Here is a 16816-nt window from a genome sequence, read left to right as displayed (position 1 = left end):
GATTAGATGTATTATTTAAAAAAGTAATAGTTTCCTCCTGTGGGACGGAAAAGAAAAAGGAAAGTATTCAGTACGTACGTACATCGGAAATAAAAACGATGAAGCTTAATTATCTACTCTTCACCGGATGAGAAGAAAAAACTAAGTACAAAAGCGATAAAATAAAGAAAAAACATACGTACGTAGTGTCATTAAAAAATCTGATGGGCTTTAAAGTAGGATTTCCTACTATTTAAAAATAAAATATATCGCTCTATAAATATATGCGGTTAAACTAGATCGTATATAAGATATCCAATCAACACTCTTTAACATTCTATATTTCAATTATCTATTTATCTATCTATTGTCTATTACATACTAAAAGTTTATTAAATTTTATACAAATGCTCTTAAACCGTCATGTGGCACTTAATAAATTAAAGAAATTCCTACCAATTCTAAGAGAAAAGCAAAACACCTAATCCTCGATTTTTCACTTAAATCGGTGATCCGTTATTTACCGTTAGATTAGATCTATTTAAAAAACTACCATCTTATAATCTCCTGTTCACGAAAGTACTGATCGTACAAAATAAACCCAAAATACAAAGTACGTAAGTAACGCACTATCAATAAAAGAAGATTAAAGCCAAAAAAACATAAAAACACAAATTATATACATCAATTAAAAAAATACATCTGCTTCTCTCTCCTTTCCACCTTTCTCCATGTACATGTGAGAAAACAGTTATATTAGTGATAATAAATTTGAAATAATCATAATTTTACAAACATAGACTATATATATCATCATAAATTAACTCTTTACAAATAAATATAACTAAAAATTAGCTCTACAATGTTTAAATGTAAAGTTTTAAAAAATATACTTTTAACCCATTAAATTAATAATATAAGATAAATTTTTTTACTTAAACTGGTGTACTAATTTTAATTTTACACCATTATATTTTATACCTATTAAATTAACAATTTATAATCTATATCGACTAATTTATACCTAAACCAACAACTGGACCCAATATTTGAGACTATATTGTTGCTAAAATATTTGGCTATCGATTTTCATTTAAACTGATAGATAATAAACCATCAGAACTATTTTTCTAAAAACAATAAAGCCTCTAAAAACATCACTCCGTTCCTCTACACAACACATGCATGTGTGCGCCACGACAATGCGGAGCACCAGATTGAGGCAACTAAGGTGATCACGATCACCACACCGTACCAGTTTGCCAAGGTAAGGACACATCAAATCATCAATGGATAATGGATAATGATTGTTTTGTTAATAAAGTGAAAACAAATTGAACGACTATTGCAAAAGGAAAATAATGAAGTCCAGTGGGTTAAGTTTTTGCAACATGCAACTCTATGTAAGCTAAAACTTAAGGGTTGAGTCTTACTCCTTGTTTTTCCTTTCGATCTAGATTTTGTATTTTCATTTGCATGTTTCCCATGTTCCTAAATGATGTGTTTCAGGAAAACAATTCTATTTTTTTTCTTAAAGCGCTTTTTCCAGAACAACATCTCAAGTTTGTAGAAGTTAATTCATTCATTTATACCCTCAAATAGATATCATAAAAATCAAATAATCTATTAGTTTCGCCCATCCTAAACCTGTAGTACAATTAATTTTTTCTACTACTCAAGATGATCAAAGATAGTCAGAGTCATGAGATGAATATAATTAAGACATATTCTAATTAGGTAGATAACAATTGTTAATAGGTGTCAGCATTGATTGTCGTTACACTCTTTACATGTATGTAAATAAGGGTGAATCTGGAACGAAAACTACCGTGTGTTCCACACATATATGTTATGTAGTTAATGTTCTAGATACATGTGTTAATGCAGAGCATTATTTGGAAAAATCATTTTGGACTCTATGACCATGCATGAGAAAGGAGCAATGTGGTGTTGCCCTTTATGTAAACTAAACAAATTGATAAATATTGTCTATATGACTATCACAAGATGATTGGTGAGTGAACGACACTACTGAGCAATGAGTGGACATAGAGTAATAGCTTACAGCTATATATGAGCCATGGTATGATTTGTCACTTTTTCTTTGATTCAGAATAATGACAAAGGCACCAGTAAGTAAGGAGAAAAAAACAAATAAGCGAAAAATAATTTTTATGTAGTCATATTTTTTAACTAATTTTTATTAATTATGATGATATGAATCATATTGAACTTATTGATTATAATTTACATGATAAAACAATATTCTTTGATACAATTGGATATTATATGAGAAAAGCAAACTTTACTATAGAACACTTCAAATGCATAAGTACACTACACATACTAATCAAATTTATACAATTTTGATCTTATTTCAAACAAATGTTGTTTCAAAGAAAACAATCAAACATGAAAAAAAAGAAAGAAATTATCTTGAAACAATTGCTAATATTTTGCATTACCAAGCCAATGAATTGTGTGAGACTGTGAGTGATATGTGTCCTAACATACCATTAAAATTCTTTAAAACTGTGAAAAAAAATGAATTTGTTGAACTTCCACATAGGAAAAAAACAAACATTTGATCTATCCTTAATTTGGTTGTCACTATATCATGTGCCTTAATGAGACGATTCAATCCAAAGAACTTTGATTTCCTTACTGTCACAAGTTTAGCTTATAGACATATTTCACACTGTCACACTATGTGTATAAATGATAGAAATGATAATTACCTAGCAGCATTTTATTATTCAGTCGATTCAAAAGTCATGTGACCTTAATCCATCCTCTATTCAAATTTCGATGAATGATTTTTTTAGATACGTGTGACCTTGAGTTGCCCTTAATTTATAAGACATATCTTATGAACAAAATATAATCTTTTATTTAAATAATATGGATGCCCACGCATACGCGTGGGCCACCTTCTTAGTTATTAAGAACAACCGAATCAGTAGCGAGTTATATACCGTGTTATTAGAGGAAGTCTTAATTTAGTTAATTATTTGAAAACCCTGGTTAAATGTGAAATAGAGAAGCTCGGCGACAAGTTTTGAGATATACTTTATTATTTGATGACAAATTATATTGCCGAGCTATAGGATGAACTAGAAAATCCGCGCGCCAGTTGGTGCACTAACTAATTTGCACCTTGGTTTTTCCATGTATAATATTTTATTTACGTAAAAATCATACACTTATCCCTTAACTGGATGTTATTATTATTATTATTATTATTATTATTATTATTATTATTATTTCATATATAATGCTTTCTCAGAAGTTCAGAAGATCCAATTATGATAGCTGTGTTTATCTCAAAGTTGTTGATGGTTCTGCTATATATTTGCTTCTTTATATTGATGATATGTTGATTGCTGCAAAAGACAAATCAGAAATAGCAAAGTTGAAGGCACAATTGAGTAGTGAATTTGAGATGAAGGATTTGGGTGCAGCAAAGAAAATTCTCGGTATGGAAATTACTAGAGAAAGACATTCTGGCAAGTTATATCTTAGTCAGAAAGGTTATATTGAAAAAGTTCTTCGTCGTTTCAATATGCATGATGCAAAACCAGTGAGTACTCCTTTAGCTGCACATTTCAGATTATTTTCAGATTTATGTCCACAGTCAGATTATGATATTGAGTACATGTCTAGAGTTCCATATTCAAGTGCAGTTGGTTCACTTATGTATGCCATGGTATGTTCTCGTCCTGACTTATCATTTGCATTGAGCGTTGTCAGTAGATACATGGCTAATCCTGGTAAAGAGCATTGGAAAGCTGTTCAATGGATTTTCAGATACCTACGTGGTACATCTAGTGCTTGTTTGCAGTTTGGGAGATCTAGAGATTGACTTGTTGGTTATGTGGATTCAGATTTTGCTGGAGATTTGGATAGGAGAAGATCGCTCACAGGTTATGTTTTCACTATTGGAGGATGAACTGTTATTTGGAAGGCAAGTTTGCAAGCAACTGTTGCCTTATCTACTACTGAAGCAGAGTATATGGCTATTTCTGAAACTTGTAAAGAAGCTATTTGGCTTAGAGGTTTGTACATTGATCTTTGTGGAGTTACGTCTTGCATTAATATATTTTGTGATAGTCAAAGTGAAATATGCCTTAGAAAGGATCAAATGTTCCATGAGAGAACAAAGCACATTGATGTGAGATATCACTTTATTCGAGGTGTAATTGTTGAAGGTGATGTCAAGGTATGCAAGATAAGTACTCATGATAACCTAGCTGATATGATGACAAAGCCAGTTCCCACTACTAAGTTTGAGCTTTGCTCAAGCTTGGTGGGTGTTACAGTATAGTCCTATAGACTATTTGGCGCGCGGTGATTTTACCTATATGAGGTATTTTTGGTGATTGATGTTTTTATGCTACAAGAGGAAATTCGTCTCAAGGTGGAGATTGTTAAATATGTGATCCAAATTTTGGGCCCACAATATATTCAGATAGTTTCCTAGTAAGAGTTCCTATTAGGTGTCCTTCTATTATCCCATATATATACACTTGTAAGCCGTATGGGAAGGGGTGATGTTCCCATTGTTATTTCCCTACGTTTGTAATCATCTCCTCTATAGTGATCATTGCCGGTCGGCGTCCGTGTTTTTTTTTTCCCGCAAGGGTTTCCATGTAAAAATTCGTGTCTCCGTTTTGCATCTATTTTTATAACATTTTGCAAAAATTATTAGGGATGGATCGATGTACAGTACTTCGTAGTAATATACTCCCTCCATTTCATATTCGTTTTTACTTTTTTTCTAGTAAAACTTTTTTTTAGGTTTGATCAAGTTTATAATAAAATTTAGCAATATTTACAACATCTAATTAGTTTCATTAAATATAACATTGAATATATTTTGATAGTAGTTGCAATACTTTTTTATTAACTTCATTAAACTTATGAAAGTTTGATTAAGAAAAAAGTCAAAACAGTATATAACATGAAACATGTGGAGTATTATTATATTATTTCATTCAACATAATTAATTGTCACATTGTTTTGCCGATAACTGATTTTAAGCAATGACGCTTATTAGCTTAAAAATAATTTATAGATAATACTTTTATGTATGTGCTCTTCAGAAAAAAGGGTAACTTTTTTTATGATTGTTCTTTGTGATTTAAAAGCCAATGTTGGAAAATAAATTACAAAGAAAAAAATAAATTCAACTATAAAATTAGGTTTTGAAATTAAAATTTTGTTTGTGACCAATAAGTTGAAGAGTAAACGACAGATTCATTATACTATAAAATGTCTTATTTAGTATTAGGCTAATATATTATAGGACATAATCGATTAAGCAACATTTTATTTTAAGTATTAAGTAAAATAAATAGTGGATGATACTTTAGTTATACAAGTACAGTATGCACCTGAGATTAGCCATTCGAGCTGCAGATATACCTAATCGATCTCTAGACCCTAATTGACCACACACTTCTAACATAGCAGTAGTACATCTCTAGACCCTAAGGGCCTATTTAGATCCCGTGACAAAATTTTTTACCCCGTCATATCGGATGTTTGGACACATGTATAAAGTATTAAATATAAATAAAAAATAACTAATTACACAGATTACATGTAAATCGCGAGACGAATTTTTAAAACCTAATTACTCTATGATTAGACAATGTGGTGCTACAGTAAACATTTGCTAATGATAGATTAATTAGGCTTAATAAATTCGTCTCGCAGTTTACATGTGTAATATGTAATTTGTTTTGTCATTAGTCTACATTTAATAATTCAAATGTGTGTTCGTATATCCGATGTGACACGTCCAAACTTTACCCATATAGATCTAAATACCTCCTTAAATGAAAAACCAGTAACCAGTCTACAAATTAATGATGGATATCTGGTTACTCCTTCAGTTGGATCATTCTGAAGGATTTAAATACAAAAAATTGGACAAGGGCTTCTGGCAACAAATATAGAAAAATCTACTCCTTCGGTTGTCCCCATGATCTTCTTTTTCCACCGAGCCAAACCGCTTTTTTTATCTCAGCGTGGCGCTCGATGCAAGGCAGCAAGCCGATCTCTCTCTCTCTCTTTCTCCGCTTGCTCTCCTTTTTTTTTTCTCTCGGTTCCTTCGCTCGCCATCAGAAATCGCCATGGCCCATGGCTGCTGCTCCCTCTCCCCTGTCGCTTGCTTAGCCAGTGCTAACAGCTGAAACCAGAAATGGCGGTGGTGGAGGATCAAGCAGCGGTGCTCGGTGGTCCGGCGTTGTATCCCCTCCCTTCCTTTCTTTCTCCTCAACGGCTCAGCCCTTTTTTTTCTCCAATCAAGTTGGTGGAATGCGAGGATGGCGGGGATGGTGGTTGCCCAATCCAGCGGCCAAGAATCCCACCGTGCTTTCTCATCTCCTTCTCGGCTTCTCCACACTCGGCGACGGCATGGTGATTAGGAGGGGGAATCTACTGTTCTTGCCGGATTTTTTTTTCTTGGATTTTTTTCTTCTGAGATTTTTTCCTCTACTCACTGTTCTATTCTTGATGAAATCACACATTTTGTTAAGAAAAAAACCCTCTCAAAACATCCAATTTACATTGAGATCCGCTGGACCTTTGTCACCGTCGATATATCATCGGACGGCTGTGGGAAGGGTACGAAGACGTGGCTCACTTCTCCAGCCGAGAACCCGGATGGAGCTAGGGGCGCGGTGCCACGTGGCCCAATGGGAGGCCTGGAATCGGCCCTGCAATCGGTTTATAAGATTGCTTTTAAAATGTGTCGAAGTTTAGATGGGTTGTTTTTAAATTATTTTGGACCCAAGAATTACAGCTAATTCGGTTAGGTGGACATTAGGGACAACCGAATTAATAGTAAAGTTTAGTACTAAATAGGAAATATTTTAAAATGTATTATCTTTTTGCACGGAAGAAAGGTTGATTATATTAGAACGAATACTTATTTGAGTATCGTTTTGAGTGGACGACTGTGGATGGTCTTAAAACGAATACTTATTCGAGTATTGTTTTGAGAGGACAACTGTGGATGGGCTCAGGACCGATATCGTGTGTGGAGTATCGTTCTGAGAGGATGACTGTGGTTTGGGTTGGTTAATTTTATAGTGTTACCGGTAAAATAAAAGTTACATGTACAGGGGGCATGTGTTTATGCCATAATTTGGCTAGTAGATAATTCATTTGGTGGGCCAGATTGTTTAGTTTAGCTTTCATGATTCATAGAATGGTTTGCTAAAGAACCGGTTAAATTAGTGTGTGAAATTGATGGGTGGTTGCAGCAATTGATCATGCCGGTTTGGTGATATGTATATTGATCATGTACGTGCAGCTGTTTAGGCTTGTCAGGACTCAGGACTGGCACTAGAGGATGCAGATGGAGGATAGCAACGATGGCATGCGTGCACATGATACGGATGAAACTACAACGATGAATCAGACGGACCGATACCTGGCAAAGATTAAGGAAATATAATCAAGCTGATTGCTTGAATGCAGTACCGACTTAGGATGGAAAGAAAGGAAGGATGGGCCCACGAAATATAAAGGAGACTTTGGATGCAGTGTGCAGCGTCTATAAATCTACAGCCCTGACGTCGGCGAGGAGCCCCAAACAATTTCAATCTACTATCATCTCTTTTACTTTTCACTTTTCAGTTCTTTTCTATTTTATTTTTATGGCTGAGTTCTAACAACCCTAGAATTTAGTTAATGTTTGCCGTTTTGTGCTGAAAAACGGTCGTGCTTCTCCACGAAAGCGAGGAGGTTATCCTTTGCTAGTTTGCTCGGAAACTAGTCGTTCATCGTCACGTAAGTACGCATTTATCTTCTTTGCTAATTTGCTTGTAAATTAGTCGCTTGATTCCGCGAAAGTGAATCAATCTTGAAATCGGTTCCGCTAGCCGGTTTTGATCAATCGATTTCAGCGACTCTATTATTTACACCGTAAACCGTTAGGTGATATTGTGTTGACTAAAAAAAAAGGTCAACATACTGCATGGTATTTGAATTACCTGACATATAGCATCCCCAAATCTTCCTATTTAAACCTTGATTACTCATTGATCTCGGGCACATACGCTCTTTCGAGGTACGTACTTCGATTAGCAATGCAATACAAGATTTTGCGTCTACCATCTCCTTCGCTCTCATCTCTGATGTCATCGCCACTCCGTGCCACCGCCCTTTCGTCAGGACTTGTCTGTAGCGCTCACTCGGATGCAGTAGGACACAATGAACATTATGGATTTTCAGACAAAACTGAAAGCTATACATCGTAAACAGAAAATCAGGAAGAAACAAACAGAGAGGGAGCGACGAGGCTTTGCTCTGCGAACTGCTGCAGCAGTTTTGTCATCTTTCTTCTCCATTTATTAAGCCCCTAAAACTGCATATAACAAGTGACCGACAAAACTGCAGAATGCGATTTTAATTTAATTACCAGGGAACTTGCCCTGTCATAAACTGTAGTCAGTGATCTTTTATTTGATGGAGGGAATCAAATAATACAAATCTTTTAAAATTTCATAAAAGCTACCGTAACATAAATGTAGTGTAGTTTTACTGGGACTGGGGGAGGTGAGAGACCCCTTGTGACTCCTCACTGTTTCCCCTCATTGGATATATACATAGGCATGTTGAAAATAAGGAAAAGAATTAGCTAAAATGCAGCTAAGACAAGCATGAAGAAAATGGCAATGTGCTCAATATTATATGGTCTACATAACATCCTTCCCCCGCCATCGGAGCTTCTACTTCCATAGTCGCCGCTCCATGACCCACTGCCTTGATTCCCTGCCCCTGCAGGGATCGTTCCACCTCCTACAGGGCTCCTTCCACCGCCGGGGCTCCCTGCTCCTGCAGGGGTGGTTCCAGTTCCACCCCCGGGGCTCCCAGCTCTTGCGGTTGCAGGGCTCCTTACACCCCCGGGGCTCCCAGTTGTTGCCGGGTTCCTTCCACTACTTGGGCTCGCAGATCCTACAGGGCTTCTTGTGCCGCTACCGCCAGAGCTCGAGCCACTGGAACTACTTCCGCCGGAGCTCCTCCCCCCACCGCTGGAGGGAGAGCCGCCGGCGGCGGCCCCAGAGGCACCTTGAAAGGACGCGACCATGTAGAGCAGCGCCAGCATCGCCGCCCCGACCAGCCTCATCTTGCCGCCCCTCATGGTCGATCTTCCTCCTATGCTAGGTGCTTAATTAGCTAGCTTTCCGATGAAGTGGGTTGTAGTGATGAAGAGCAAGGAGGATCAGAGTATATAAATACCATATCCACGTGTTAAGTTTGCTTTGGAAGCAAGTTCAGTTCCCAACCACCGATATGATCGACCTGATTGGATGCATGGATTGGGTGATTGGCTCTCCAAAGTCAACGTCTTCACCACCGGCAAAACGAGACCATGAACATTCTTACATGCCGCGTCCGATTGACAAAACGGCGAACTTTCCGATTGTCAAAGCTTGCCACACCAGAACCTCAACCGACTGACTTCCACGCAAAGAATTGATTTCTTTAGTGCGAGATGCTCTTCCATTTGCTTGATCTTTGGGGATATGTAGATCTCGTAATGTCCCTGTGTGGGTGCTGGCGTGCTGCAATGGCATCCGCTACCTCAGCTTTCTCGGCTGCAATGTCTTATTTAGTCTTCATAAAACAAGTTCTATTCTTTTCGACAGATATACAGTATTGGAAGTTAAACTGGAGTTTCAAATGATGAAAGCATGTCCATACCACAAGAAACATAATATTTAATCGTGGAATAGACCTCTTCCTCGTGGAAGCAGATCCTGGGCCATAAGAGCAGTGGAGAACAAACTACCAACACGTTGCCGTGGGGCACAATGATTATGTATACCTTCTTTATCTAGGCTTAGATTTATTGTCTTAGACTTAGCTTATTGGCATATATGATTTATAAGCCGCTGAATTTAATGTCCTAAGTTTAATGGGTGGAGTCATGCATCTACCTCATATAAACCAAAAAAGATTCTCTAACCTAGTTTTTGGCTTATATAATAGTGTTAGAGTGGCTTATATATGGTTTCAAAAAAGCAAAATGAAAAATGCCGCTTGTTCGTATAGGCTTTGACTTTTCAGCTTATAAGTTGTCCTATAATTAAGCCTAAACAAAAAGGAGCTAGGAAGTCTCTAGCTAAGCATGAAAAGAAAAGGTGTTCATGAAGATGATGAAATATAAATCCAACATCAAAGCTGATATGATTAGAAAATGCAGTGTCACTAATAAGAAAGTGAACACATATATTTGTACGCCTATTCAAAGATGTGGTCAAGTATGCAAATGCCACCATGTGTTCACATCCGACACTTGCTAGGCTTTACCCCCTCGCACCGCATTAAGCATTAATGTGTGATGCATAAACTTGAACGAAATGCATCGATGTCATTAATTTTAATAGCGGTGCTTGATGATGGTTTACGCAAACCATTCTAACAACACCCCTCACTAGTTTATACAAATCCAGCGGGAATATATGGTGACCGTGAAAGAGCTGCCGTCGCCAGACAAGATAGACCAGGTCTTTCGCAGTCAACATATTTTCCGGCTTGTGTTGTGTACACTATTAAAAAATGCGCACTAATAGCTCTTTTCCCACCTTCAAAGGATAAAAAAAACTGACACCTTTAAAGGAAGATAGGTGTCGTTTTACAGAAAAACCGACACCAATAATATAGGTGTCGGCTTTTTTAAAAAACCGGTACCTATTACATCGAGCTGAGCCGGAGGAGATATTTTTGACCGGGCGAGGCCCACACCCACACCAGTAGAGGATAAGGATGGCCACCATCTCTCTCCACTTCTCTAGATCTGGATCCATCTCTTTCTCCATCTTACTTCTCCTCTCTCTCTCACTATGTGCGGCGGCGGTCCAGCGGGCGGGAGGGGTGTCGGCGCCCTCCCATCAGCCAGATCCAGTAGGATGGGAGCTGCAGCAGTGGTGGACGGTGTAGAGGCGGCGGGCTGGACCTCCCCTCCACCAGATCTGGCGGTGAGGACGGCGTGGAGATGGTGGCCCAGATGGTGTGGAGGCAGCGGAGGTTTTACGGGCGACATCGGTCGGGACGACGCTGGAAGAGGCACCAATGATCAAGTCATGTTCTTATGTTCAAGTGTGTTCCTCATGTTCATGTCTCATCACTTATGGAATCAGTTGTCGGCTTGAAGCATTGGCTCGATGCATTCAAGCCGACCATTTTTTTCAGTCCAAAAACATCAAGGTGCCGGTTCCTGAACCGGCACCTTTGATTCTCCACATCAGTGCCCCTCCGGTGTGTCCGGTCGGGAAATCCGGCACCAATAGCCCTTTTTGTCGTAGTGGTAAAGTAGCAGCTTTAACTGATGACGCTCTCTCTCATGGCCCGATCTTCTGGTGAGGGGATAATTCTCGCTTTAATCGAGTGCGACGTTTGCGACGTGGCTACCAACCAAAACAAGTCCAGGTGATTAGGCACAAAAGAATAGTTGCGATTGAAGTGGTAGATTTAATTGACCCGGCAAATCAACACACCAACTGTTGGGGGCTCTAAATCTATAGTCGCTGACTAATCAAGCGAGAACTAGAGATAAGGTGAATGACACTTGAAAAAATTCAACTAAACAAAACCCAAATATTCTAGAGAGTGTATATAGATATCTATAAAGGAAAATAGATCTAGGGTTTGGTGCTAATTCGTGGAGATGGAGGGAGACACTTTCAAGATGGGCCTAGCCTATTACAACGCCCAAGGCCCACTACTACACACATCGTTTTTCCATGCGGTCGATTTGGATTTTGGCGTGTGGAGATTTGGCCCGTCTGGAGCACTTCATCTGCGAAAATCGCTATTTTCGGATGCGGGTGGCGCAACCACACGCGAAAAATCCGATTTTCACGTGTGGGTGCATATGTCGCTCGCACGCGAAAACAAAAATCGAAAAAAAATTCAGAAAAAACAGAAAACCCTAGATTAGGTCGTCGCCGCCGCTCCTGACTCGTCATCGTCGTCGGCAGCGGTGGCGCCGCCTCCCGCCGGCCTCCCGCGCCGGATCCGTGGAGGGGGGAAGGGCGGCCGGCAGCCAGATCCGTGCAGGGATGGCCGCGGGCCGTCTATCGTCGCCCGCCCACCCGCCGGATCCGCCGCCCGTGCACTCCCGTCGCCACCGGGAGGAGGGGAGGGGAGGGGAGAGGGAGGGGAGGAGCCACGGCTCTCGCCCGTCGTCGCCCGCCCGCCCGCCGGATCCGCCTCCTGCGCGGTCCCGTCGCCGCCGGGGAGTGGAGGAGAGGGGAGGATCCGTGGCCACCCATCGTTCCCCATCCGCCCGCCGCATCCACTGCCCACGCGCTATTGTCGTCGCCGGGGAGGGGAGGGGAGAGGGAGTGGAGGAGCCGCGGCCGCCCGTCGGAGCCCGCCCGCCCGCCGGATCTGCCGCCACGCGCTCCCGTCGCCGCCGGGGAGGGGAGAGGGAGGGGAGGAGCTGTGGCCGCCCGTCGTCGCCCGCCCTCCCACCAAATCCGCCGCTGTGCGCTCTTGTCGCCGTCGGGGAGGTGAGGGAAGGGGAGAGGGAGGGGAGGAGCCGCGGGCCACCCGTCCCGCCTGCGCCCGCTGCCGCCTCCCCATGTCTGCCCGCCGCCGCCGAGCTCACCGCCGTCCCGCCTGTGTAGAAGGAGGCAGAAGAAGGTGAGAGAGAGAGAGAGGAAAATGAGTGGAGGGGAAGGAAGGTGAGAAGATAAGGGAGAGAGAGAGGAGAGAAGGGGCCGAGGGGAGAGAGAGAAGGAAGTTCAAATTTTTTGAATGGGATGGGATTAGGAGGCCCGCCTGTGAAAATAGGGTTATTTTCGTGTGCGGGCCTGTTAAGTGACTGGCACACGAAAATTGATTTTCGTGTGCGGGCGACGACCCGGCTTCGCTTCCCCCATTTTTCCGTGCGGTCTCACTTACGGACCGCTTGGAAACAAAATGGGGTGGCGTCCATGAAAATCAATCCTGTAGTAGTGGCCCAAGCTCGGTTTCTGCAAAAACACTATCTTGTTTTGACGATTCCCGTTGACTCGGAATGAATTTGGATATGAGACTGGATGCGTTTGAAAGGTAGTTAGATCACCCAAATCGGATGGCATGAAGGCGCTATGTTCTTTTGAAGTCAGTGTTATCTCCAGAGGCCGAACTAAATTCCAAAACTCATTGGGCATTAATATCTTGTAGATCCTCTATTCATCGGATGTATTTTTTGGCAATGATTTATATTTCTCATGCTTGGTAGTATGCATATACTTGATGGTCATATCATCCTCCTTTTCTTGTCTGGAAACCGTCCTCGGTTTCTTGTTGCAATTGTCGTCATAGGAGAGATCACATGAAGAAATAGCAAACAAGCAAACATTGAGTAGCATCATTTGTTCCTCATAAATCCAATTTACATCAATAGGAAACCAACTCACTTCACTTAATAAACATGTCTTAAAATGATAGCGAAACTTGACCATAGAATCTAATGGTGCATAACACTCTCCTTCTTGAATATTGTCATTCATCTTCAAGATAAGTTAGGTAAATTTATCCCAATAGCATAAAATTTGTACGATCCATTTAGTTTCTCACATTTGTCCATATTTGGAGGAGTATGTATATCGAAACATATATAAACGCCATACATCTTATAATCTCCTTTATTATTATATTTACTAATGACATGATAATTATTCCAAGAAAAACATGGAAAATCATAAATTTTCTTCTCTAAGATATTTAGATCACAAAGAACAACAAATTCGATAACCCAAAGTACATAAAGAACATAATAATTTCAGCTCTTCTTGGTCATCAGCAGTAACAAAGACACGTTTATTTTAAGTGGAAACCAAATATTCCGAAATAGAAGTAACGTGTTCTTTCACTAGTTGTGGTATGTATATAAGTGAAGCATTGCACAACTCTTCATCATTACAAGCATTATCAATATCAACACAATCTGAATTTTTAGCTTATGATAAGACAAATTAGAAATCCGTTCCACTAGAGGTTGCTCTAACGTAGCATAATTAGAGGACAATTGTAGCATATCACAATCTTTCTTACCATGGTTCAGTTGACCATCTGTTAAATTACCTGAAACGCTCTGTTGAGCTAGTTTAGGTGGTTCATTCTTCTTTTCTTTAAAATTGTGTTTTCTTTCCTGCACGATATTATATACAGTAGAAGGCATAAGAATATTCTCATGTATCATAGGCATTTTTGTTTCTTTCTCAATCTGACTTTCAATATCGCAAGATTACCAAAATCAGAGTTGGCATGAAGGCGCTAGGTCCGTTTGAAGTCAATGCTGTCTCCGGAGGTCGAACTGGATTCTAAAACTCGTTGGATTTTAATATCTTGTAGATCTTCCATTCATCGGATGTATTATTTGACCATGGTTTTTATTTCTCATGCTTGGTTCTATGCATATACTTGATGGTTATATCAATAACTGACAATGCATCACCGAAATTACAGCTGCTACTTTAGCTCTCTCGGTCGCGATACTTTAGCTCTCTCGGAATGGGAAGTAAATCAGAGACCCTTGTAAATGTCTTTTGTGTAGTAGTGTACCCGTTATTTGGAGATGAGATCCTTAATTAAGTCCAACTGATTCTATCTCGCCTGATCATCTACGGGTTCCATATATATAAACAATGCTTGAGACAGGTTTCTCCCTTCACGACCCCAGTGTCTAGTATTCGCGAAATGTTTGGGAATTTCAATTCTAGTTATGGACAATATATACAGCAGGAATGCGATGCAACAGGAAAACACTTAACTGGATTAAGGGTTAAATAAGACAATTTAGAAGTCTTTAGTACCCAAGACTTGATGAAGGAGGCGTTGTTCCTTAAGTCCAGCAACCAATATATCCGTGTCAGCCGCCAAAGTCCAACTGATCCGGTGCTTTCAGTGAATACTTTGTCACTAAGGGTTTCTTCAAATCGAAGTTTTTATTGAGATTTCGCAACAAGTGAGAAAGAAAATGTGGGGGCACTCTGGAGGTGATTTTGGGTGACAAATTTTTTTTTAAAAAAATAAACTGGAGAGAATTTTCGTTGCAAAGCCTAAAACTCCAAGCTACATAATTGCTGCGGGGTGTTGCTTTCATGAATAATATTGTTGGGGGGAAATTTAGTCCCTTGCCAATTGTTACAGTTGCTTCTTAGGAATCATATTGATATGTTCGAACAACAAGAGGGTAGAACTGCTTGTATAGTTCACTAAAAAGCCTACTGATTGATTAAATCAATCAATGGCTGGAAACTGTAAATTCGAAATCTGTCCTTCTAACGGTGAGTTTGAGAGGAGGGGAAAGGAGAAGATTGGGAAGATACGCAAAACGAGGTGAGCCATTAGTATATAATTAATTGAGTATAAACTATTTTAAACTTCAAAAATAGATTAATATAATTTTTTAAAGCAACTTTCATACAGAAAATTTTTGCAAAAAACACACCATTTAGTAGTTCGGGAAACGTGCACGCGGAAAATAAAACAAACTAACTCACAAACTCCTCCTGCCGAACGCTCCCTAAGTTCTAACTTATAGCCATCTCGACAGTGGTGTTTCCTATCTTAGAGAAATCTTGTCATCCTTTTGCACATAATAGTGAGATTTTATTCGTCCAGACTATATGAAATGAATTATCAGGTAGAATGGATGTGCAACTGTGCATGAACGTCCATCGTCCAAAAAATAATACAAAAGCAATTATATTGTTTCTTCAACTAGAAAGAAAACCCGCGCATCTGCGCGGGCATCTTATTTATTGTTTTATGAAATAATGTTAAAAGTAGTCATATCTCACGATTTGTACGTTGTGAGGTAGACCGTAGTCTTTAATATGCTTAAGAATGTATGTCAGATTAAGAAAACATTTTATCTCAGTTACATATAAATTCTTCTATTATCACATAAACTTATTATCACTATTTTATCTATTAATTGATGAAACTGTACTTATTTCCAAATCCATATATAAATATTCTAAAAATACCACTTCTACCGATTAATAGGATACACCATTAAAATTAAACCATTAAAGTTAAACATGAATGGCCATTTAGTACGTGAAACCAATCATAATCGTAAAGACTTTCTTACTCTACTGTCTTGAATGATAGGTCTCTCATCAAGATAGTTGTGCTCCCTCGAGAACTTGGAGCACAATTTAATGTCTAATTTACTATCACACTCTTATGTAGTATTGCATTGGTATACTGGGACCGCCTTAACTCAGCCTATATATGCCCCTGTTATACTTACAATAGCGTAGCAAACTCTCTTGTTTATGCTTGGTGCCCCTCGGAAAAGGACAAAGAAAAGATAAAGGTGATCAAGATAGTTGTTTTTTTTTAAATTTTTGAGTAGATTTGTGCTATAGAGTAGACACAGTATGTTTAAGATTTTGATTATTACTACTCATATTTTTATAGTACAGCTAGAATACTCTCATTCGAAAAGAAGCGAGGTCTATCACCTTATGGTACCTAAAAGAAAATAGCCAAAGAGAGACATACCACCACGATAATCTTCAGAGCGCTATATTATTGTTCAAATTTTGACAAATACCTATAGTTTAGCACCTGGTTTGGTTTGAACACCTACTATTAACAACAACACATGTTATACCTTTACTAATTAAAATAATGTATTTATTCTTCCAAACATATTTATCAATTACGTCGTATATTTATCAAGTAATATTTGATATCCTAAAATATGATACGAAATTATTTAAAAATTATCATAACATTAATTATTATATATTAGCCCAATATGTGATGTATTTAGAACCGCACTATAAATTTTATAAAACATAAATATTTTAT

General features: G+C 39.0%; 1 protein-coding gene across 1 annotated transcript; it reads right to left on the bottom strand.

Annotated features, from left to right (window-relative positions):
* Nucleotides 1-8630: 8630 nt before the first annotated feature.
* LOC127784710 (uncharacterized) lies at nt 8631-9134 on the bottom strand. Its single transcript, XM_052312049.1, has one exon. It carries the CDS (start codon nt 9132-9134, stop codon nt 8631-8633), a length of 504 nt encoding a protein of 167 aa, XP_052168009.1.
* Nucleotides 9135-16816: the final 7682 nt, after the last annotated feature.

Source organism: Oryza glaberrima, chromosome 9, assembly GCF_000147395.1.
Source record: "Oryza glaberrima chromosome 9, OglaRS2, whole genome shotgun sequence".
In the NCBI taxonomy this organism is placed as follows: Eukaryota; Viridiplantae; Streptophyta; class Magnoliopsida; order Poales; family Poaceae; genus Oryza; species Oryza glaberrima.
This window is presented reverse-complemented; position numbering and strand designations above follow the sequence as displayed.

What these genes read in the sequence shown, in the direction of transcription:
- LOC127784710 (XM_052312049.1), bottom strand. Translation starts at nt 9,134, where the DNA reads ATGAGGGGCGGCAAGATGAGGCTGGTCGGGGCGGCGATGCTGGCGCTG.